The sequence below is a fragment of the Neopsephotus bourkii genome, unplaced genomic scaffold, assembly GCF_033783945.1.
Source record: "Neopsephotus bourkii isolate Nb327-2 ecotype Australia unplaced genomic scaffold, CSIRO-AGI_Nbou_v1 NB_1615, whole genome shotgun sequence".
Classification (NCBI taxonomy): domain Eukaryota; kingdom Metazoa; phylum Chordata; class Aves; order Psittaciformes; family Psittacidae; genus Neopsephotus; species Neopsephotus bourkii.
Genome location: NW_026902090.1, coordinates 7662680 through 7685753, shown reverse-complemented (window position 1 = coordinate 7685753; position 23074 = coordinate 7662680). Strand labels below are relative to the sequence as shown.

At 36.3% G+C, this 23074-nt stretch overlaps 1 protein-coding gene across 1 annotated transcript in view; it reads right to left on the bottom strand.

Moving 5' to 3' along the window:
• The window catches only part of ATRNL1 (attractin like 1), a 507635-nt gene that overhangs the window by 437010 nt on the left and 47551 nt on the right, over positions 1–23074 (bottom strand). Inside the window, exons 5-8 of the mRNA XM_061372770.1 lie at positions 22322–22530; positions 11687–11861; positions 10429–10516; positions 1282–1537 (exon numbers count right to left, since the gene is read on the bottom strand). Coding sequence (XP_061228754.1) covers positions 1282–1537; positions 10429–10516; positions 11687–11861; positions 22322–22530 — 728 coding nt within the window. The remainder of the gene's footprint in view (positions 1–1281; positions 1538–10428; positions 10517–11686; positions 11862–22321; positions 22531–23074) is intronic.

Sequence of the window (23074 nt, the reverse complement as noted above, 5' to 3'; positions counted from 1 at the left end):
GAAAAAGAGAACAACAGATCTTTGTTTTTAAAGAAAATAATTCTCTGGTAGGTTAAAAAAACTTCGAGAAATGAAGATTTTTTTTAAATTTTCACAGTAAAAAAAAATCTTAAAACATTGTTGTGAAACATCATTCTAAGACCATAGTTTTATAGTGGTTCAATGCAGTTCGATCAAATTTTGTAGATAAAGCACATCATGATGGTGCTGCTGCTCTTATTCCCATTCTCTTTTATCCTGTTTTCAACATAGTTCTAAAATTTCAACAGTACCATCAGAGCTAATACCAGGAAGCATAAGCACCCGCTGAGTTTTGAAGGGATTTCCCCTGCCTATAAATCTGCTTAAACAGTGTTTATATACACATACATTCAGGCCAAAAAAAGTTAAATAGAACATATACTTCTTTGATATTTTGTATTATGCATATTGGGGATGGCCTAAATAACCGAGTGGCTCAGATCAATTCTATAGAAAACAAGGAATCATAAAAAGTAAGAAAATGTTACAATTTTTATTAGGAGGCATAGAAATATACCTTAAAAAGTATCAGAAGGTATCAATTTCATGTTTATTCTATGAAAATAATATCTTAGATGTACTATGTGTTAGAAAAAAATATCTTCATTTAATTCTAGAATTGAAAATCACCTGCAGGAAAAGCTTACAGTTTGTAAGGGGAATCCTAGACAGCTCTGGGAGGTTATGGACAAAAATGAGTGTTCATTTTCTCTTACTTCCTCTAGAAGCAACATGTACAGACTTTAGAGAGAACCCTACATACATTGAGGTTATTACATTTCAAAAAGCCAGAATGAAGACTTTACAGCAACATTAACCTTCAAAATAACCAAGTAATTTAAGTAAGCACTGTACATCATATTCTGTTCTGACATTTCTGATTCTTGCTCTACTTACTCTTTTTTTAATCTATCTGCTCTGTAGTAAAAGCTGCAAGTCTGTGGTAAAAATAGGTAAGTTGTATCACAACGATAACCACAACGCTGAATTTGTCGTTTCAACCTTTGCCTGTTAAAGAGCACCACGGCCATGTACACAGTAATGTATCAGCCATGTACACAGCAATACGTAGCCAAAGCCAGTATACTCAGACATGTATTAAATGCTACTGCTTGACAAGAAAGCTAACCTACATAATTACAAAGAAAAAAAAATGAGGTTAGAATCTGCAAATGCTGAACAGGATTGTTCTTCACATAGGAACAAAGTATCAGGAACGTTTCAATCAGTATGCAATAAAAGTATTTGAAAGTCACTTACTGATGTAGTATTCTTGCACAATGCTTGTGTAACCATATATGGCAGAATATCCAAAAATTATAATCATAACCACATCTCTGCTGTCCAGCTCTACTATGTGTGCTGAATGACCTTCCACAGCATACTGTTGGCCATGTACAAGTACTGCAGGAGTTCTGGCACTCCACGTTTGACTGTGTATGTTGAAAATCCACAGCTCATCAGTAACATTGCCATTATTTGCTTCAATTTTGCCTCCGTACATGTAGATTTCTTCCTGTAAAAATTGGAAGGGGAGAACATAAAGCAAATAATGGATTACAGAAAGATAACATCTGAACTACGTATTTCTGTGCTGCGTAGTATTTCATAACTGAACTATCTGATTTTGATCTTAACGCTTAATCTTACATTGACTAGCTCAGTATCAGACAGTAATCCCAGGCAACGATATTTAAACTAAACCAACAATGACGATAAGGAGACTATTTCTCTGAAAAATAAACCTAGCCATGAAAATGACACCAAAATGAATCTCAGCCAGATTACTTCAAGCAGAAAAACTTTAATTACATGGCTCTTCTAATCCATCCTGCAGCATTCTATTAAAAAAGGGAAAAAAAAAACCACCCTCCACACTAAACAGAAAGGATATTATATTGTTTTCTTAAGGAATAATTCACAGAACTAAAATGTGATTTTCCACACACACAGTCTACGGGGATTTCATTCAGCACATGCAGAAGAGAGCACATTCTTTCCTAATAGCAAAGTAACTTAAGTCCTGAGAAAATTCACAGTCATCAGAGCCCAAAGAAAAGGGACAATGTTTATATAGCACCCTCTTGGGCACATTCGCTAAAATCAAATCCCATAGGGAAGTACTTTGAGTTCTTTTAAAGGGATGCAAACCAGATTTTCTAGTCTTCATGAACCACATACCTCAAACAGTGCCATCTGGTTTGATAAGCCATGAAGGATTTACTTAAATATTGACCGGAAGCAAATCCTACTAAATCTCAGACTTCATCTAGAGTTGCAAAGCAAGGCATACAAAGTCACAGAACAAATTCCAGTCTGTTTCACAGACTGCCTCAAGGATAGTTTGCCCTGGGTACGAAAAAGTACTTCTGGTTCTGAGAATAATTAGTTTTTGGTAGGACATACTAGAACCACATGCACTCTACATCCCATCTGCATGGCGTTTGTACTGTTTGCAGTTGTCTTCTGCGTACAACAATGCACTACTCTTACCTGGCTAAATAAAAAAAGGAAGGTTCAAGCTTAGAACATTTGGCAAAGTTTTGCTTGGCATGGAATACTGAGCCTCAGAAAATGAGACTAGAAAATATAGTAAGATGTAACATAAGAAATCTGGATCAACCATGCAGAAATTTCAGACTTGTACAAGGAGCTGATGGGATCTAAATAGAAATGTAAACTGCATTCTATTATCATCATACACATCAAGGAAGATGAACACAAACACAGGCATGTCAAATATTAGTAGAATGATAGTCTATTCAATCCAGCAAAACAGAGGCTTGTGAGGGTTATAATGCTATAAATAATATCTGTGCTTGATGGTAAACCACAGAGTCCAGGACCAAATGAAAAACTCCCTCATTACTCAGAGATTAGTCAGTAAGTAACTGACCAAACTGGCTGACCTGTTTTCAAGAGTACACTTGAAATTTCTACAAGTTTCAACTGTTTTGTTTCGTTTTCATTTGAGGCAAGTAAACATTTCTTGATTTGGAATTTATACCACTTCTATGCACTGATACTCTTGTGTTACTGATAAGTTTGGATGGGGGTGTATGACCAAAAGATGTTCACATCCTTCAGTATGAGCTTGTAATAGGATTAGCTACATGTATCTGAACCCATTCTTTTCCCATGAGGCAAAACAACATTTTAAACAGCATGGTCAAGACCCACAAAAGTTGTAAGGAGGCTGTGCACTGATTCAAAGGCATGGCTTGAAGAAGTATCCTCCTTAAAAGGAGCCTATATGGCTCATTCATTACACTGCCACAAAGATCTCAAAAGGCAAATCAGCATCTCTAACACAGTAGATTAAATATTTATTTCTTTATTTTGAAATGCAGACAGACTAGAGCAGAAAGAACAGCTAATTAGGGAGCTGCAGGTGCTGTAGAATGGTATCCGAAGAAAAAAGATTTGACATTGAGGAAGAAAAAAAAGGTGACCTAAAGAGCTGCATGAACTTTGGAATGATTACTCAGACAGCTGACAGTAAAAAAAAAAATCCTCCTCACAGTTCTGTTTTAAATGATTCAAAGTTCAGATAAAAGAACACTCCTGTGAGAAGCAATCTTTATAAATGACACAGCAGATCCTGTACACAAAACTATTCACAGAATAAGCTGAGAAGGTCATGACAACTGCTTTATCAACCGCAAAAACAGATTTAACTAAGCTTCGCTAAGGGCTATTTCGGAGATGAAGCAGCTCCTAGTGCTGCTGAAAAACACTTTAAAAGTTAGTGATGATCAGCTGAACACAGAGGAAAAAAAGGCTCATCAACCATAGTCAGTAGAATAAATACAGAATGAAAACTAAATGGCACATGCATAGTTATGCAGGACAAAACTCAGCATCCTAAACACATAAAGGGGGACATTTATCTGGAAAGCCTAATCAGAAAGAGAGTGTAGGAAGGGTACAAGCGCAAATGGTCCTAAGCAGCCTAAAGATTTTAAAAGAAAAGTGCAAATCCCATTATAAACTTACACTACCTTTATCACTTATATAGTCCCTTTGACCTTGGACATGCTCTGTTCCCTACATCATATCTCAGTGTTAATACTGATTTAATATTTCATGTAAGTGCAGTAATTTAAGATTTTTCTAAAACTTATCATAATTTTATTCTTTAGACTTTGCAATTTGTCTTATTTCCTAAAAGAACAACATTTATCAGCTGCTCTGACTGTACCCAGCAATGTCACACTGTTATGCAAATCGTGCCTGCATTCCAAAAGAATCTTATCTGGTAGTTACCAAAAAAAGAAAAAAAAAGAAAAAAAAGGTGTAAAGAAAATGCAATAAGAGGGTAATTTATAATCCATTTCTAATGAACTGGAAGTAAATTAATCATGTTAAAATAACTACGCAATTTTCATTTTGTATTTTTCAACTGAGTTATGGCTATGGAGTAGAAAAGTTTCTTCCTCAGAAACAAGTTTACTGCTTTAGTTCTTCTTTAAATCTAATCTGTTCCTGAAAACTTGGCCAAAGAAATACTACTCCTAAACTACATGAAGAACAGTCAATTCCCAGTTTTCTTGAAACACGATTATCCATCTTTTTGTCTCCCCTAGACTGTACCCATGCATTAGTATATAAATTAATTTTATGTAACCTAACGGGACTCAATTTCTTGAGGATTTTTGTTCTCTGCTTACCTGAAATTTCTAACAGTTTAGTCAAATCTTTAAGAAATTTCTGGACTATTTTTTCCCAAATGATACATAAATAACACTCAAGTCACCTAGCAATAACTCATTCAACACAAGCCTGTTTTCTGCATTCAGCATTTGCCACCTGGTTTAGGACTCTGCAATACCTCTTCTTCCTTTTTCCCAAGACATATTTCTATGTGCTATCACAAAAGAAGAAAACTAAATAACCAACATCTCCACATGATCCAATTAACCTCCCATTAGATCAGACTGATACAAAAAATACCAGAAGAGATATACAGACTCACTACTAATTAATTTGGAAAAAAAATCAAAACAATCATTCTTTTTAATAAAGCATTAAAATTGGAAGTAACATTCATTAAACTCAAATGAGCCAAATTAAGTTTGACTATGTATAAAACAGCCCATATACTGGAAAACATCTTTACATTTACTACTACATCGGCCTGCATGTTTGCTTCATTCCTATTGCCAGACTCAAAGGAAACAAATCTCAATGGCCAGCCATCCTTCCAAACTCTTGGGAGCACTAGCAGTAGTTTAATTACGAGGTTGAATGCTGTGATGCAATCCCAAATTCACTATCAAGTAAGCTTCCAGCAGCAACCATACACACCTTGTATGCAACTCCCTTTCTACTTTATTCCAAGAATCTGGTATTTTCCAGCTTACTGTCAAACTCCCTACCTAGTCACTACTTAGCAAAGCTATATGTACTTACTTTAAAAACCTCACAAGCCATTTCCTCCAGTCTCTTTATGTTCCTATTTCTTATATGAATTATTTCAAAGTATGTGGACATTTTTCAGTATCAGGATGCCAGGAACTATACACAATCTTTGATGAGAACCAACTGATATCAGAGATAGGCAGCACAATTCCAATAGCCATTCTGAATGAAGCACTGAAGGTAATGTGATTCAACAGTTTAGTTGGTCTAAAAGCAAGAACACTTTTATACTCTTCTCATCTATAAATGCATAAAAAGTCTTAGTCACTTGTCATAACTATACATCAGTGGGAGTCATCTGATACTTTTTTCTTCAGAATAAAGTAGTACAGTACTTTCATTTTAACTAAAGAAGCTTTCTGAGGGAAATGGGCACAGTAACTTATTTCATTCTCTACAGAGTCAATCTTATAGCTTCAATTTAACTTGCACCACAATCAGGCAATACCAGCTCTGTGCTCTCAATCCAGTCTAGCACTAAGCTTTGAAATCTCAGGAGCTCGAGTCAAAAACTTAATCTAATTTCCTCTCTGTGGCTATTTTTTTCTCCCAACTATAAAGGAAACGTTACACAATGACTAGTACACAGCTGAAAACACAGCTCAAAGCCGCCATCTCTAGGTATTCTGTCCTACTACTCTTCACACTACATTATTTTTCTGTTTCTAGAGACTGAACACCTAAAAGGAAAAATATCAGAAGTTGATCTTAACAAAAGGATGTATCTTTTCCTCTCAAAATTTCTTACATGACCAGCCCATTTTGGCCCATGTAATTCTGATATTTAACGTAAGTACAAACAACATATGAATTGTGTAACATGAATAGTGATGTGTCCATTATTACTGAAATCTAATTACTAATTATCATAGAATCATAGACTCATAGAATAGTTAGGGTTGGAAAGGACCTTAAGATCATTCAGTTCCAACCCCCCTGCCATGGGCAGGGACACCTCGCTCTAAACCATATTACCCAAGGCCTCGTCCAACCTGGCCTTGAACACTGCCAGGGATGAAGCATTCACAACCTCCATGGGCAACCCATTCCAGTGCTTCACACCCTAACAGGAAAGAATTTCCTCCTTATATCCAATCTAAACTTCCCCTCTTTAAGTTTTAACCCCCCTTGTCCTATCACTACAGTCCCTAATGAAGAGTCCATCCCCAGCATCACTATAGGCCCCCTTCAGATACTGGAAGGCTGCTATGAGGCCTCCATGCAGCCTTCTCCAGGCTGAACAGCCCCAACTTTCTCAGCCTATCTTCATATGGGAGGTGCTCCAGTCCCCTGATCATTCTCATGGCCTCCTCCGGACTTGTTCCAACAGATCCATGTCCTTTTTATGTTGAGGACACCAGAACTGCACACAATACTCCAAGTGAGGTGCTTTTAACAGCAACAGCTTCTTCGCTACACACTTGCTTGTAGCATTCATTAATATTAACAACAGTGGCATTTCCTCACTGATATCCAAAAGGATCTCTGGTTTAACACAGGTCTATTGTATTTAAAGCAGCTCCAAATGGTTACTGTCAAAATTGGTAAAAGTAGCTCAAAATGGTTACTATTTAGTCTGGAATAACTCAAGAAAATATTAGCAGTGTCAAATAAAAAGGTTAAATGATATTTTAAGTCTTTATTCTGAACTGATAAATGATACATTACCTGAACATTTCTCAACTAAAAGGTCCATATTCTACAAGTACCATAACAAGCAAAGATAGCGGTCAGAAAGATCTGACCTTTCGAAGAACAGATAATACATTAGTAATGAGTCAGGGAACCGACAACCTGAAAAGCAATTTCTGAATTGATGCTGGGGCATGCACAAAATCTTGTTCATATTACTGCTGAAAAACGCTTCTATTATATTAACCATGCCATAGACAGTTTCAACATCTCTGGAAGAATAATAATAAAGGAGGACTATATAAAAGGGAGAGTGATCATAAAAATAAACCAAAAGGAACAAGTGAAAAGGATAAAATCCTTATTGACAATATGAAGACAATTTAAGGACGTCTGCTCAGATCATGTGAACGCTTTCTGTTTACAAATCCTTTCCACTACAAATAAGTAAATAAATAAATAAAAAGCTTGACTTAGCAGGAGGATAATGAAGACTGCTAGAAGAAAAAATATACTTCAAGATAAAGGTTAAAAATCTCCAGCAGATTAAACCACCCAGAAATAAAAAGTCAAGACATGAAACAGTTTAATGAGATGCCTGCAGAATTTATATATAAATAAATACTATATATAGGAAGTCCTAATACATCACTTTTCAAAGGGATTAGAAAAACAGCTAACTAGATACTTTGTGGTGCCAAAAGACACAAACAGAAACAACAAGGAGTATTCTGAGAAGATCGATTGGTAGCAATAAAATGAAGTTAATTTCCCAGTGAGACTTCTTCATGGTAGACTTCAGAGGTATTTCCACAGCAGAAATTCATAAGAGGAGCTTATAGCAAAAAAAACCAAAGCTGACAGAACAATCAGCAACAAGTCACCAGGATCGGTTCTGAACGAATTCAAGAACAAAAAAGATGATCCTTCTCTGTAGTTTGTAAATCCCTCCTTAAAAATGTGTTAGGACCAGAAGAGTGCAAAGTAACAGGCATAAAGAACCAAATTCAGGGAACAAATGGGTAAGACAGGCCCACAGAGGAAAAGTCTAACAGCTTTTGAAACGGGAATATTTCTTGCAAATCATTGGGTTTTCTTGAAGGAATCAAAGTTCTGGTTGAGAAAGTTACCTGGAATTCCCAAAAGATGCTTGATAATTTCTTTAAGGCATGAAAAATATTAAGAGACTCTGGGAAAAGTAAGGCAGATAACACAAGGCTAAATAATACAATAAATAAAAGTTTGGGGGAAAGATGGTCACTTAAATGCATAGAGGTCATTAATGGTGTCCCACAGAGGTCTACATCTCAGATTTGTTTGTTCAACATACTGACAAGCCATCTGGCACAGGAATGAATGGAAAGATTAGTGTTTTTTGACAATACTATGCTACTCAAAATAGCTGAGATAATGGTCAAAAGCAAAGAATTAATTGCAGAATAATCTCATAAGACTGAATGTGCAATATGAAGATGAATAAAAGTATAAATAAGTGTTCACATAGATAAGCACGTGGTTTTATGCATATGCATCACTCAAATTTTAACTCTGTCCATACAACAGTGGGGTTTTAGTTGACTAGAATGAGGTCTTGATGTTATAACCTACAGTTCTGTGAAAATATCTGTTCAAAGCCAAGAGCAGATTTTCAAAAAGCTAAAATACAGTTAAGAATTAACAGAAAAAGATTAGACCTCTGAGGAACCAATATACTAAAGACTGATTATCTCTATTTCAGAAGGGATATTACAGAACCAAAAGAGGTAGAAGTGATAATGCAATGTTATCTAAGGTATGAAATAGCTTCCTTCTAGAGGATTATTGAAAACACAAGGAATTTTCAGCATGAAAAAAAAATGATACAGAAAAGATATGATGGACTCACATAAACCTGTGAGTGGTACTGAGGAAGTAAATGGAAAATAAGAAATAGTGATTATCAAAATTAAAACACTCTTCCAAAACGAGGCATTGCTTCACAAAATACACCGGAATTTTTAGGCACAGGGTAGCATCAATGCTGAAATAAACAGATAGTTCAAAAAATAAAAAGCACCACACACACAGGTTCATAATCTTTCCACAAAAATAATAGCCTACATTAGGAGATCTCAGATGCAGACTACAACAGTATCCTGAGGAAGCTTCAAAATGTTCTAGTCATTTTTTCTTATATTCTTCTCTTGGTGTTTGCTGTTACCCATTGTTCAAGACATGTTACCAGGCCAGATGAACACTGTGGTGAGACTTGATACAATCTGTTATGTTCTTCCCTGATGGGTGAATCTTATAAAAACAACTAAAAATGTGATACAAATGCTGTACTTCTCTGTCACTTAACAGGTTTGCCATTATCCGCACAAGGCTAAATTAAGCACTGCATTCACTTTCGCACTCACATAACTAATACTAGGCAAAAAGTAACTCATAAACAAAAGCCTTTTTCTAAGTAAAGACCTTTTTTTTCTTTATATTCTAGCAGTACAGGGAACCATTTTTTTTCTCCTTTTTTTTTTTAATATAGTGAAATAAACCTCTAAAAGTGCTTTCAAGAAAGCCACATGCAGACTACATGGTATCAGTAGAAGCAAAACCATCAGTAGTTCATATTTATTTGAACTTACAATAAGATGATACTATAGAACAACAGTTTGTATTTTCATATTGCTCTGGTTCTGTAATAAAAGCACATAAATGAGAATTTATTTCCTACTGACATGGCCCTTAAGGCATTAACAGGCCTTAGTGACCCTGGCCAGCCTCAACAAGAGGACCCTCAGTCCCTGACTGCTTGTGATCCTTCCTCCTGGATGGAGCCAGACCCATGCTGTAAGTATCTTGTCTCCTGGTTGGAGCCCTCAAGGTGTGGGTTGTAGCCTTCTCTCCAGTCTTGCGTCAGGCGATGTCTCCTTGTGCCCCTGGTCTCCCTGAATAGTCCCTGGCCCTGGGTCTTTCCTTGCCATGTCTGGGGCTGTCAAAAGAGCCTGCTACAGACCCCTGGTTCTGCCTGCTGAGCTTAGTCCCCAGGGGTGGTGCCCAGTCAGCAACAGCACTGCCATGGTTCCCAGCTCTCCTTCCCTTTGTGCAACTCCAATTATATTAGTCCCCATTTATTGGGAGGTTTAGCTCTGAGGATTTATGGTCAGCTAGTAAATGACTTAGATCTATCGCACAATCTTCTTTCCAAAAATTGTGCAATACGTCTAAGTACTGAATAAGACACTAATACAAAATGTTTAGGGACTAGAAATTAAATTATCTTCAAAAATAACCTATGCTCATGATGAATCATTTTAAGATCACTAACAGCACACACAAAGGAATTCATTAAATAGAATGCTGAAGAGTCCAAACCTGATATAAAGCAAGAGTGTGTCCATATCTCTGAAGTGGCCCTTTGGATACAGGTACAACATTCCATATACTGCTTTCCAGATTGTAGCTAAAAGAGAAACAGAAAAGTAAACATTTTCTACCTGCAGATAAATAAGAGAGGTTTATATGTTCAAACTGACATCTGTTTGGCAAGCTTGACTAGTCACTGTTTATCTGACATGGTAATTTGTTAGCAACAGTAACATGATCATTCTGAACTGTTACAATAGTGTACAAATGTTCATCAAGCAAAACAAGAGCAGCTCTTTCCCATCAATAACAGGTCTGTAATAAAAATCACCAAACTTATCGGGTAGTTATGAATCTCAGTTGCCAAGATCACTGTTATTAGCCACATAAAAAACCCACCCCACTCAACTGCTTGTGCCACAATCTTCTGCACTACTTTGAAGAGTTGCTGTTGAACACTCTCTCTGCCACATGGTTGATTTTAATTTCCATTAGTTTTTTAATTAACATCACAAGATGAAAGAGAGGTAAAAAATAATAGAGGTAGAAAACAAAAACAAAGGTGATGATGGGATTTGTTTTGGATAATTGTAAATGTGTGAAAGAAAATATAACGCAGACTAAAAAGCAGAAATAAACATGTCATCATTTGCATTTGCCACATTTATGACCTCTCTATATTTACAAGTTACCATGCAAATCAACTAGGTAATATTTACAGCTGCTTCAACACTGTTTTCAATACATGATCAAGTGCACATACATCCAAACTGTCATAAATAAGTGAAACATGGATGACCTGCTTAACCCATGCTGGCATGGCACTAATGGCCAGTAGAAGGTTACCTCTACTGACAGGGTAGATTTCTGCTACCCAAGGTACTCATGCATTAAAGGCAACTCCCCTATATTAATAAATTATCTTCAATAATGTAGATAAAATTTTATATGTACTATGTGAAAATATCAGCACATGGATTTCTTTCTCTGTTTAATCACCATATTTTTATGTTTTACAGCAAAGTATAGCAAGTGTTTTCACAAAACTGAAGAAATTACGCATCAGTATCACATACAGATTGATGGTACCTGTATTTTTGCCTCTGATAATCATAAGAAAATGACAAGCAGAAAATAAGACCATTAATAATGAACCTAAAAAACTTAAACCTTTTCATAAAATTGCAGTGTAGAGACTACCTCCCTAGTAAGATCCGTTTTCCCTAAGCTGCATCAGAAAGGATATGACAAAGGATAAATCACTTACTTCAACACCATTTGGAATGAACTGTAGTTAAAAGTGTAGCCACCAATCACCCACATAAATTTCCCGTGCAGGACTGCCTTATGGGAAGCCCGGCCCACAGAAGGGCTGAATGGTTTTACATTTGGTAGAATCCAGTAAGACTCTGTAGAAGGGACGTTCAAAGAACAATCTGGACCTGTTTTGTAAACAAATGTGCAATTTGTACAATCTGTTAGACAGGGATGTTAGAGCCACTAAAGCAGAAACAGGGAGGCTTAATTACAGATGTCAGGATTGCTCATTCTGATAAAATACAGTATACACTTTTATGTTTAACAGATGCTCGGTGAAATAAATTGACAACAGGGGATGTCAGTCAAATTGAAAGCATTGGATTAGCTCAAATAATAATGATCCATTTCTGCATTCTTCTCTGAACACATATTGTATGAGTCACAAATTAAAAGAAAAGCATAATGCATCATATTTTTAGATGCTATACAGGTCGAAAATGTACAATACAATATACACTGCATGTTACCTCTGGGGAAAAATTTACTGCGGTTACTTCAAATACAGTATAGCTTATATCAAAGCAAACAATGTTACAGGAAATCATACAGTATAGATTATACCCTGTTAAATTTTAGGAAGAAAAAAATGTCCTTTGCCAATAGCATTCTGCACTGCCTTTCAAGAGTACAACAGACTGCAAAGTGCTTTAGAAAAAGATCTGAATATTCAAATTTTGTAAAATTGTATAAATCATTCCACAAAGATAGCAAATCCACAGCTATTATTTTGAAATTTAAACAATTTTTTCTATTATAAGAAAAAGTCAGCAAAATGCCCAATTTTTAAGTTATAGGACTATTAAAATAGTGAACTGCAGAAATATTTATTGTTCATTTCCTTTGTAATAACTAAAATGTGATCTCTTCCTCATTAGTTTATGCTCTAGATGTTGGAAAAACTTGAAAATCTTATTATGTAAAACCTGAATATGCTCAGAACACTGCTGAAACAAAAAAGACAGCTTATGCACTATTTGCCTCTTGTCAGTATCTGTGTATCATTATTAACTGGCTTTATTTCTAGACAGGGAACACTGAACTTTTAGGACACCAATGTGTTCCACTTTAAACACTATCAATCATGGAACTGAAATTCTTGTCATCAGTGATTGCATACAGATGTTGTATGACAGCTAAATTATTCCTGCAATTTGATGCTGATACTGAAACGTAATGGTATGTCCCTCTCAGCCTGCCTAACATCCCTCAACCTGCAGGACATCCCTAAATACCCAAGCTGTCGAAGTCAATGCGGGCATAACCTCTGGAAGCTCAGTGATAACATGCTTAAAAAGTAAAAGAAAAAAATTAAACACACCACCCTGTCCTCCAAACCTACTTCAAATAGATCAAGATGGGCTGATCCAATTGATACACCGACATGGAGTTTTCACCGGATTTTAACAGAATTCCCTTCCTAAAGACTTTAAGGAAACCTGACTTTTGTAGCAAAATAATGAAGGCCTTTGCATGGCTAAATAATTGACTAGAAAATACAGTTATGAATAGCAGACAGAGTAAATGGTCACTTCTTAAAGGGAGGGAGGTCACCTGTGGAGTGGCACAAGGATATCTACTCCCCAAGGTATTCAACATAGACATTAATGATCCTGAAAGAGAATGAGCAGTGAAGAAAGTTTGCTGATAAAGGCAATTACTGGAGAGCAGAAAGAGTAAGATCAGCCCCTGAAGAGCTACAGAACAAGTTCTTGCCTCACCATGTGACTGAGCAACAAAACTGCACATGAAACATAGATAAAAGCAAGCCATGTTTTAGATTGAGTGAAGAGAGTCGCTAAACTAACCATCACTAGACAGTAGCAAAGTCTCATTTGGGGAAAACTCATGAAAATATCACATCAACATTCAGCAATGGTAAAAAACCCAAACCACATCAGGAATAGAGAACACTGTTACCTCCCTGTATAAATCAGTGGTTTGAACATACTTAAAAAACTGCATGCCCGAATCAAAAAGAAGATAGAACTGAAGACTGTTTACAAGAAAGTAATAAGGATGTTCAAAGGAATTGAATAGCTTCTGTAATTGGAACCACCAAGTCTGCTAAGACTTTTTCATTTGCAAAAGAAAATAACATCTGGAAATGAATTATAAATGTCTATAAAATAAGTGATATTGGATAGATATGAAGAGTCTACAGACTCTCTGAATGTAACAGCTGAGATTTATCAAAGGCAGCTTGAAAGAAGCCATGTTCTAGGCAAACAAGAGGAGGTAACTTCTGCAAAAAGTATCAGATCTCCTTGGCAAGGATGCTCTCCTAAGTAAGGATGTCCTGGATGCAAAGGTTGACACTGAGTCAAGGAGAGACTGGACAGGCATTTAGAAGAGAGCTGTTGCTAAAGTTTACTAACTAAACTAATTTACATCAAGTTCATAACTTTAAAGCATATTATCTTGGGGGTGGAGGAGTGGGGAGGGGGAGAAAGGGGCACTTATATTTTTCCAATGTGTATTACCATTTGGGGGCAACTTATTACTATTATTTCTTACACACAACAACCACACATCCAATCGGTGCCTAACCCGTTGTCAACTTTTCCTAGTACTCTACAGAAGAATGATGTCCACTTGCATCCAAATTACCTTCCATTCGTTAAATAATGGAGACACTCGATTCCCATTGTTCATTATAACTTCTACCCAGAAAAGATTAATAGTATTTGAATGAGGTCTAAGGAGAGTATGAACAATTCAGTATATTATTCTTAAGCATTAATAATAGATAGCGTAACAGAATTGTAACCTCAGCATGGTTCTGATTCAGTGAATCACTGGAGGAAACAATTTGAATCCAGAAGTACTTAAAAATAAACAATTGATTAAGTACTCTTTGATCAGGAAAGGCATTAGAACTGCTAAAACGATGCCTCGAGTCAGAAAATGAAAACACATTTAAGACTCATTACAGCGACCATTCTTGCACAGACATGTAGTGGTCAGCAGTGTCCCCTAGTGGCAAATAATGAGTAAGACACACAAATAACCTCGCATCCCAATTGATTTTTTTCTTGTTTGGAGAAAGGGAACCAGAAGAATTCAGATAAGAAATACAAAATGCATTCAGATGATAGTGAATGTGTCAGAGTGAGAACAACCAGAAACTTTGTGTAAAAAGTTAACAGTGCGAAATCTTCACAATACTGTTAACCAAATCAGTGACTGAAAGTGTTGCAGGTAACTCTTACAGCCTCAGTACTTCATTGCTGGTCTATGCTGAACAACAGGAAAGGTAAGATAGAGAGGACATGCACCAGGTACCCAGGTCTTGCTCTGGCATGGAAGAAGGACTTGTTCTAAGGAGCCTCACCTGAACTCAGGAGCTTGAAAGCATCAGGTTTTATCAAAGAACACATCAATACCCTGTGCGTGATGCACACATGCACTAAAGTAACACCAGTCAACACTGCCAGTAAGAGGCACCCTTGACCTCCCCCCTTCACTGCTTACTCTTACTTCACCATGACCCAAGTAAGAGAACACATCCAAGTTGAAACTTGCTTTTATTTTTAGCCAGGATAGCTTTTAATCTGGATGTGTTCCCTTATCTGTGTTCCCTTATCTTTCACTTTGCCCACGTATGCCTAAATGTGCCAACACTGTGTGGCCAGCACTACCTCTTCAGTGAAAGAGTAAAACATTCATGGAGTTATCACAGTATGTATTAATCAGTGAAAAAAATGGAATATATAGTTGAAAAAAGCAATAGAATAATAGTGACTACTACTGAAACTATTTAAACACCACTTTTGTATGGCTATTGCCTTAGAAACGCAAGGTGAATGTAGAACTTAAAATACCATTTACAGATTTTTCCTACTTAAATACATATACCATGACTATCACTATTATTTCAGCACAAATACATTTTCTCTTCAGGAACATCACATTCACCAAATGCAAGCCTTTTGCGCAACAAAGAGCACTACAGCTGCAGAACAAAGATAATGAAAAATATGTTTTATTATTTTCTATGCAAATATTATTTTTCTCCACTTACTTAAAATTGGATTTCTTTCTTATCTTCCTAATGTGTCACTCAATCCACTGGGGTAGGGGAGAGGGAAGCTTTAAAAACAGCAAACAACTTTATAAATCTGAATTGGAAGTCAATTACATTATCCTCAAAGGAAAGAGAAAACTCTATAGGTTTAAAAAAAGCGATTACCCACACAACACAAGAGAAAGAATCTAATTTCTATTTATTGAGGAGTTTCATGAACTGCTAAAGGAACAATCTGTTCCAGTAGTTCAAATCGTAAGATCAATTTCCACCTAATGAGAAAATATCATCTACTGTCTTCGACCCTAATCTTCTCCTTTGGGATCACACGAAAAAAACTGAAGTATTGGCGTGTTGAATGTAAATGTAACAGTCCTCTTTTCCATACAATCTAACCAAAGCATTTAAATAAAGCATTTGTTGTTATCTATTCTTTGATATCTGATCATTTGAGTTGAGAATTATTGCTTTAACATAATTTCAACCACCACAAATACAAACCCAATATTACTGCTTTCAAAGACCCAATAAAATCTTTATATAACACTGAATTTGAGATTATGAAAAATATTTCTAAGAGAATATATCTGAATATATTTGCAATAAAAATTCCATTGGAAGTTTTACTAAGCAGTGTATCACTTATCTTACAGGAAACTGGTGAGATATTAACTACATAAAAATAAATGGCTGCTTTGTAAATGCAAAGATAAATGCTGTTCAAGAATGGCTCTAGTAGTAGGTGTATTCATGCATCCATACACCGCCACTGCACAACTGCACAACACCCACAGAGGATGTAATTATTTCCCACCTCCTACAAATAGTCTTGATCCAAATAGACTTAATGGTAGGCAAAGAAATCCTGGATAGGTCTCCAGCATTACAGAAAGCTGTGCCAGGTCTCAGCTTTCTCCATGAATTAAGCAGAAATCCTAATGCTCACAAGCTGATACGGTTCTTGACATGCCATCTGGTTGCTATTATTCAGTCCCCTTTTCTTCCTCAGCCAGGAAGAGTATCTGCAGGTTCAGTCTCAGTAGCCAAGCCAAAAGGGCTGCATTGCCTGCCATTTCTGCCTATATTTAGCACTGCCCTTCAACTGTTTGTCTTTAGGTCTCAAACTTGGGATCAACTACAGTGGTAAAGAAGAATAAGGCCTGATCCCATGGCAGTCTTTACTGGAAGCTTTCCTAGCCACCTTCTACGCTTCAATCCAAGATTATAAAACAAATTCTTAATACTCTTGGTCCCTAAATGTATACATTTAAAGTTTACAATGAAGTAATTACATCCCATGCATTAACTGTCTTGAAGGATACTCTGCTCCTCCTCTGTATTTAAAGTAACTCCCATCTTTGTATTACCAGATTTCATTAGCAGTTTTATGAGTAGATTACAGAAATTATGTAATGAGATCAGTCCCAAGTTCAGTCTTTAAATAGCACTGATACCTTTGCATTCCAAGTTAGATGTGCAGCACGCTCACTCACATTTCACAGCTTAAGAAGCTGTGTCCCTCTTACTGGTCCCTTCTGCATTCCCTAATTTCTTAAGGTTCAGTGATTTCCTATTACCAAATGCTGGTTTCAGATGAATATATTGGATTTTCTTGTAATTTCTCCTACAAATTATTTTAGCATGACCTACATTGACAAACCCACATTTCAACTGTTTCACTATTCAATCACAACAATATGCTTCAGTATTTCTTTCCTCAAGTTATGGTCTAGACATTTACACACTGCAGAGAGCAAGCCATGAAGTTTGGGGCTGCCTGAATCACTTTCTTCCTATTCTGAAATAAAGGTGCTACATGTAATAAACTAAGATCAGCACTATCTATCCGCTTCCCACATTCAGGACATAGTATTGCATTTGCTTATTAGTTTAACCAAGTGCTTGCACATTCTAAACTGCTACATTTACATGCATCCATTTTAAATAAATATTTATTTTAATTCATTAATGTTTTCACTAAAGCTTACAAATTGCAAGGGACTCCCTAAATTTCAGCCTAATTGCACATCCAGACCATTATGAACCATTTATTGAAATGAATCCAATAAAAATTCTATTAAGCTTGCTTTCACTAATCATCAGATGAGACCACAAAGGTATTTAAAATTGAAGTTGGCTCTTAATTTAACTGTGATGTTCTTTCTTTTGCTATAAGGATATTTAATTTTCTTCAAATCATAGACACAAGATTTTTAATGGTGCTATATTTTGTTTATAAATTGCACAAAGTCCCCCAAGGATGCTTGACAAATTGTTACATTCAATCTGAACATAAAACTGATGAATAAGTTTTCAGTATGTATGAAACAACAACCCATGTTAAGCCAATTCCTTCTGTAAATGCAAAACTTCCTTCGACAACTCTCATTTCTATGATATTCATAATGATATTGACAAACAGGAGTGCATAAAATGGATTTTAACTTAAAACTAGGAAAGGAAAGAATTCCTTGGGCTTGTGCTTTTACGTACACATATCATATTAATTAACATATAATGCACAAGACATCTCCCAGACTGTAAAACTGCAGTTTCTTCTGACTGAATTGACAGTCGGCCAGAAGAAAACCTGACAAGTAAGATTTAGACAAAGAGAGCATTATCACAGGGCAGAAGAGTTAAGACACCTGCTTCTATTTTCTTTTTTTCCCTTCCAAAACCAGGTTTGTCCAAAGCAAGTGTTGTCTCATACATCCTCTTCTCTGAAAATATGTACTTGTGTGCTTTCTGTTCAAGAACATCCAGGTGCAACAGCCCCAAATCCCAGATTTTAGACATCACAGCATTTGGCACAAGCTCTTTCCAGCTCTCCATTTCAGCTGCCGCTGCCTGAGTTCACGTTTCAATCCTCCTCCACTGGTTTCAATAAACCACCACCACACAAGCACAGCTTTGCTAAATCCAAGCATTGAGGAAACAGGTTTGCCTTTTCAGGATAATCTAAGCATAGACACACACTGACATAGCAGTACTGGCCATATTCGAGATGCTGTTAGAATAAACACCATAGCAATGAGCCAGGCAAAATACAGCAGCAGTCATAACATCCCTTTTATAGTTCCCTTGTTTACTTTTCTCCTTACATAAAGGCTCCTTTTTCCTTAGAGAGATGTTATAAAATTCCAGCTGCCTCAATTTCTAATAGACTTATTTCAAAGTTAATTAGTTCAATTTCAGAATCTGGTCTTCTGCTCCATCTCTATCTGCTAGGAGCAGATGTGCAGGGAGAAACAACTAACTATATGCATTCCAGAATATTTATCGATGCTATAACTTTGAGCTAGACCCAGTTCCTAGGACTGAATGCCTGTTTGTGGCTGGTGCGCATTACGTGCAACCTTGGACCTCATTTGGTGTAGTTTCAGCTAAAAGGAATGCAGTTCCTGGTTTTCAAACTACCTCACGATGCCATCCAAAAAACAGTACACGTGGAGGATCAGATTTACTTTGAAGGTACCCTTTGTAAAACGTTTTAACATATTTAATATGTGGCAGGATAGTTATTTCCTATGTAGTGTATTGAATCAAGCTCCTTAAAAGAAATCAAAGAACACCTATGTACAGATGACCTGTGGTATTAATCTTAAAAAGCATGCAACATATTCATAGTATTTAGTGATATTTTCATCATGTCCACTTAACTCTCTTAAAAATGTGGAACTCTTTACAACCCTCACAGTCATCCTGAATTTTTAAACCATTACAGAAATTAATGGCTTGGAGAGCTCCTCTGCTCACTTACACCCTGAGACAATCCAAGACACAGGGATCCTGATATCAAAGAGAATTTGACAAAATCATAGAATGGTTTGGGTTGGAAGGGACCTTAAACTTAATCTAGTTCTAACACCCCCTGCCATAGGCAGGGATGGAATTTGCTGGCTATAAAGACACGCTCAGCAAAAGGTAATAACTTTCTATAAACTATCCTTTTCAACTTCTTTAACAAGTCAAATAGTGCAAGAGCCACCACTTTCCTCAGCCAAATCCACGTTTCTTTGTTATTGGTGCCTAGCAAAGAAAAAGAGAGCAAACAGGTAGCTTGCTTTGGGTTTTTTTCCTGAGTTACATCCACAGCCTGTGCCAACAGCATCAACACATTCTGCTTTAGAATATCCAGGCAGATTAGGCAGTAATGGGACAGTGAAATATGATGGAGTACTCGAAGTGAATCACTCCTCAAGATAAAAATTCAGCCTTCATTACGTTGCCTGAACATTTTAAATTCATCTGTTTTTTTTCTGTATGTACTTCTGAGACCAAATATTCCAGAAATGTTTAACATTACTGAACATTATTTGCATTATTAAAAAATATTCTTTTAACAAAAAGTACATATAACAAGTACACTTTTTTAAATGTACATTTTGTTAAAAATAAAATTCTTATATTACTTTATTTCCATGCCTAGACGTTTCTATTACGGCTTTAGTGTGTATTTGTACAACTAAAAGTTAACTGCAAATATCTACAAGACCCTTCTTCCACAAAATGTATCTAAAAACGAGGGGATCCTAATTTTTACTCAAAACAGTTATTCTTTCCCAAAGAACAGTGTTCTCTTTTCTCAGAATACTTTCATAATGGAATTTTTGTTTTCAGAGATGCTCCTTCCCCAACATCCACAAGATGTCACCATTGTAAAGGAAAGAAACCCCACGTGTTGAAAAACGAAATACCTTTATGCTCTGAACCATGGATTTTATTTACTGTACATCTCAATGCAGTCCAACGATTTTATTTTTATTTAATACAGGGAATAAATATACTTAGAAAAACCCAAACCCTGGAATTCTCTTCAAAACCAGAGAAATCAAGACCCTACTTTAGCCACTTGGTTTGAATTCCCAAACACAAAAAACTTGGCAGACATAAGGAGCAGTAAGATAAGTAAAACCATTTCTGGTTCCAGCATTGCAAATAACCTACATAGAAGATACTGTCAGCTCAGAAACGTTACAGTATATAGATGCAAACAGATAAACAGATGTCTAGAACAGAGAAGCAAGCAATCTCCCAGAGAGCTTCAGGAAAGTTTAGTACTGTTTAGTATTTAATAAGAAAAAACATTTACGTACCCAAGCCAGTTCAGCTATCACAAAGTTAAAAAAAAATTAATCAAAATCTATGCGGGTTCAGTGAAAAATCTGAGCAAAAACAAAGCTCTAATCCTACTCACTGGAGGAAAGAACAGGAAGCTATTATGCACAGAAATGCTAGATGAAGGCAGTAACAGTGAAAGTTAGACTTATAATTTCATTAAGTGCTCAAAGCTTCAAATGTTAACTGAAGGTTCAGCCAAAACAGCACTTCCAAACGTTTGTGATTTTATACACAGGGATCTGAAACTGCAAGGACCCAACGCACAAAGAAAAGGGTGATATTCTTGCTGCAAGTTCTATTCACAGCTTCCTTACAGTGATTAAGCTTTCAGGATCTCTTTTTGTGTACTACAACCATGGAAGCGTCTAAAGGACTCAGCAACAAATCTGCACTGTTTCCATTCAATGACCATATTGCTAACCCAGTTCCTTTCTGCGGGTGCACTGATTGCCTTTTAATGAATAACTTCATTAATGAAGAAGAGGAATGTATTAAATCTCATAGTGTCGTTGGTCTAATAGGTGTGACAGCTAATAGGAGTAAAAAAGTCATTTCCTTTGACATGCAAAAAGAAACAGCAATTAAACCAAAGTAGAGGCAGGAAGTAATGTGAAGAGGGCACATCAGCTAAGTAACCTGGAGGTACTTATACATTTCTTGTAAGAGAATAATGGCAAGTTCAATGCACAGCAAGCTAATCCAATTGAGACTTCCAAAAGGATTGGTAAAGGATAAAAAGAAAAAATTGACAAACATGTAGCATAGTTATTGAAAGTGAATTGCACATTTAAGATCTTAAAGAATCACTCTTTAATAACAAAATTATTTATGGTCCTGAGAGTAAAACTACAGCACATGTTTACAGTACACCTGTTACTACTCTAGAGTGTGCTTCCACACAGACTTTCTTGCACCATCTCAACAAAACACCTTACCTTCATTTTTCATTGAGAGGTTTTACAATATGCACAATGAAAAGCCAGGCAGTGCAGGCAGTGAATACTTACTTCAGGAAGCACTAAAAATATGTGATGATGCGACATCCAGGAAGGGGAAGGAAGAAAATCAAATCTATCTAGGCATTAAAGGAATTAATAGCATGAGAAATTAGGCTATGGAGGAACTTGGCCTTCAGAAGTGCCCACAACTCTTGAGTAATTACTGCTATTAATTTTTCAAATTAATGAGGCAAAAAGAAGAATGCCTACCACAAGGAAGTTTAGGTCAGATATTTCCACATTGCCTTCAGACAGAAAACAAAGCTGTGAGCCTTTTATGGCATTAAAGTACACACACCTTGGTCCGTGTGCAAATTTCCTCCAGACATTATTTGTTCCTTTATGCTTATTCTTTAAAGATGCTAATATGCATTCTAGATAGGATGCATTAAAAGCAGTCCTTTCGTAAATATTGATTCCAAATAAAAAACCTTACCTTGCCAACTATCATTGCAAACACACAGCTTCTCGCCTGTCAAATCACAGTAGCCATGATCTGGACTGCCACAGTTGGCTTTACAATATGGAATATCACAGGCTTCTCCTTTCCAATACTTGTCACACTCACAGTATACCCGGCTTGGTACAGACACACTGGTTGTGCACTTTCCATGTTCTGAGCAGTTATTAGGGCATGAATTAATTCTGAAAACAAACAACACATAAAATAAGGGAAATGAAAAACCAAGAGTTCATTACAGTGGTTTGATCTAACAGTTTTCCAATAGTACTTGTCAGACAAAGTATTTTCTTCCTGAAAAATTTCTGTGTGCTGATAAAATGTAAGTTTAATGGTGATTTTACAGGCACATGAGCTGAAAAGGTATTCATCCAGGCTTACACATCCAGTCAGTGATGCAGTCAAGATCACAAACGCTTTGTACTTTAACAAGAAGTATTGACATTAAGCAGGACAGATCAAGACCTATTTTTTCCTGTGTTCCAGTATCAGCTTTCTAGTCAGTCCCTTTAAATGCTTATTATTTCTAAGAACATCCACACTACAAGTGACTGTGAGCAGTAACCCTTAAACTCTCCACAACACAGGCATACAGTTAAAGGGTTTTCATGGGTGGCTTTGGTCCATGCTATAAAACAGTATATCCAGCATCGGAGAGGAATAGTTTGAAAAACAGTGTAAGGAAGATGACAAGATGGCTAATACCCTGAAACCACTTACAAGTAGCAC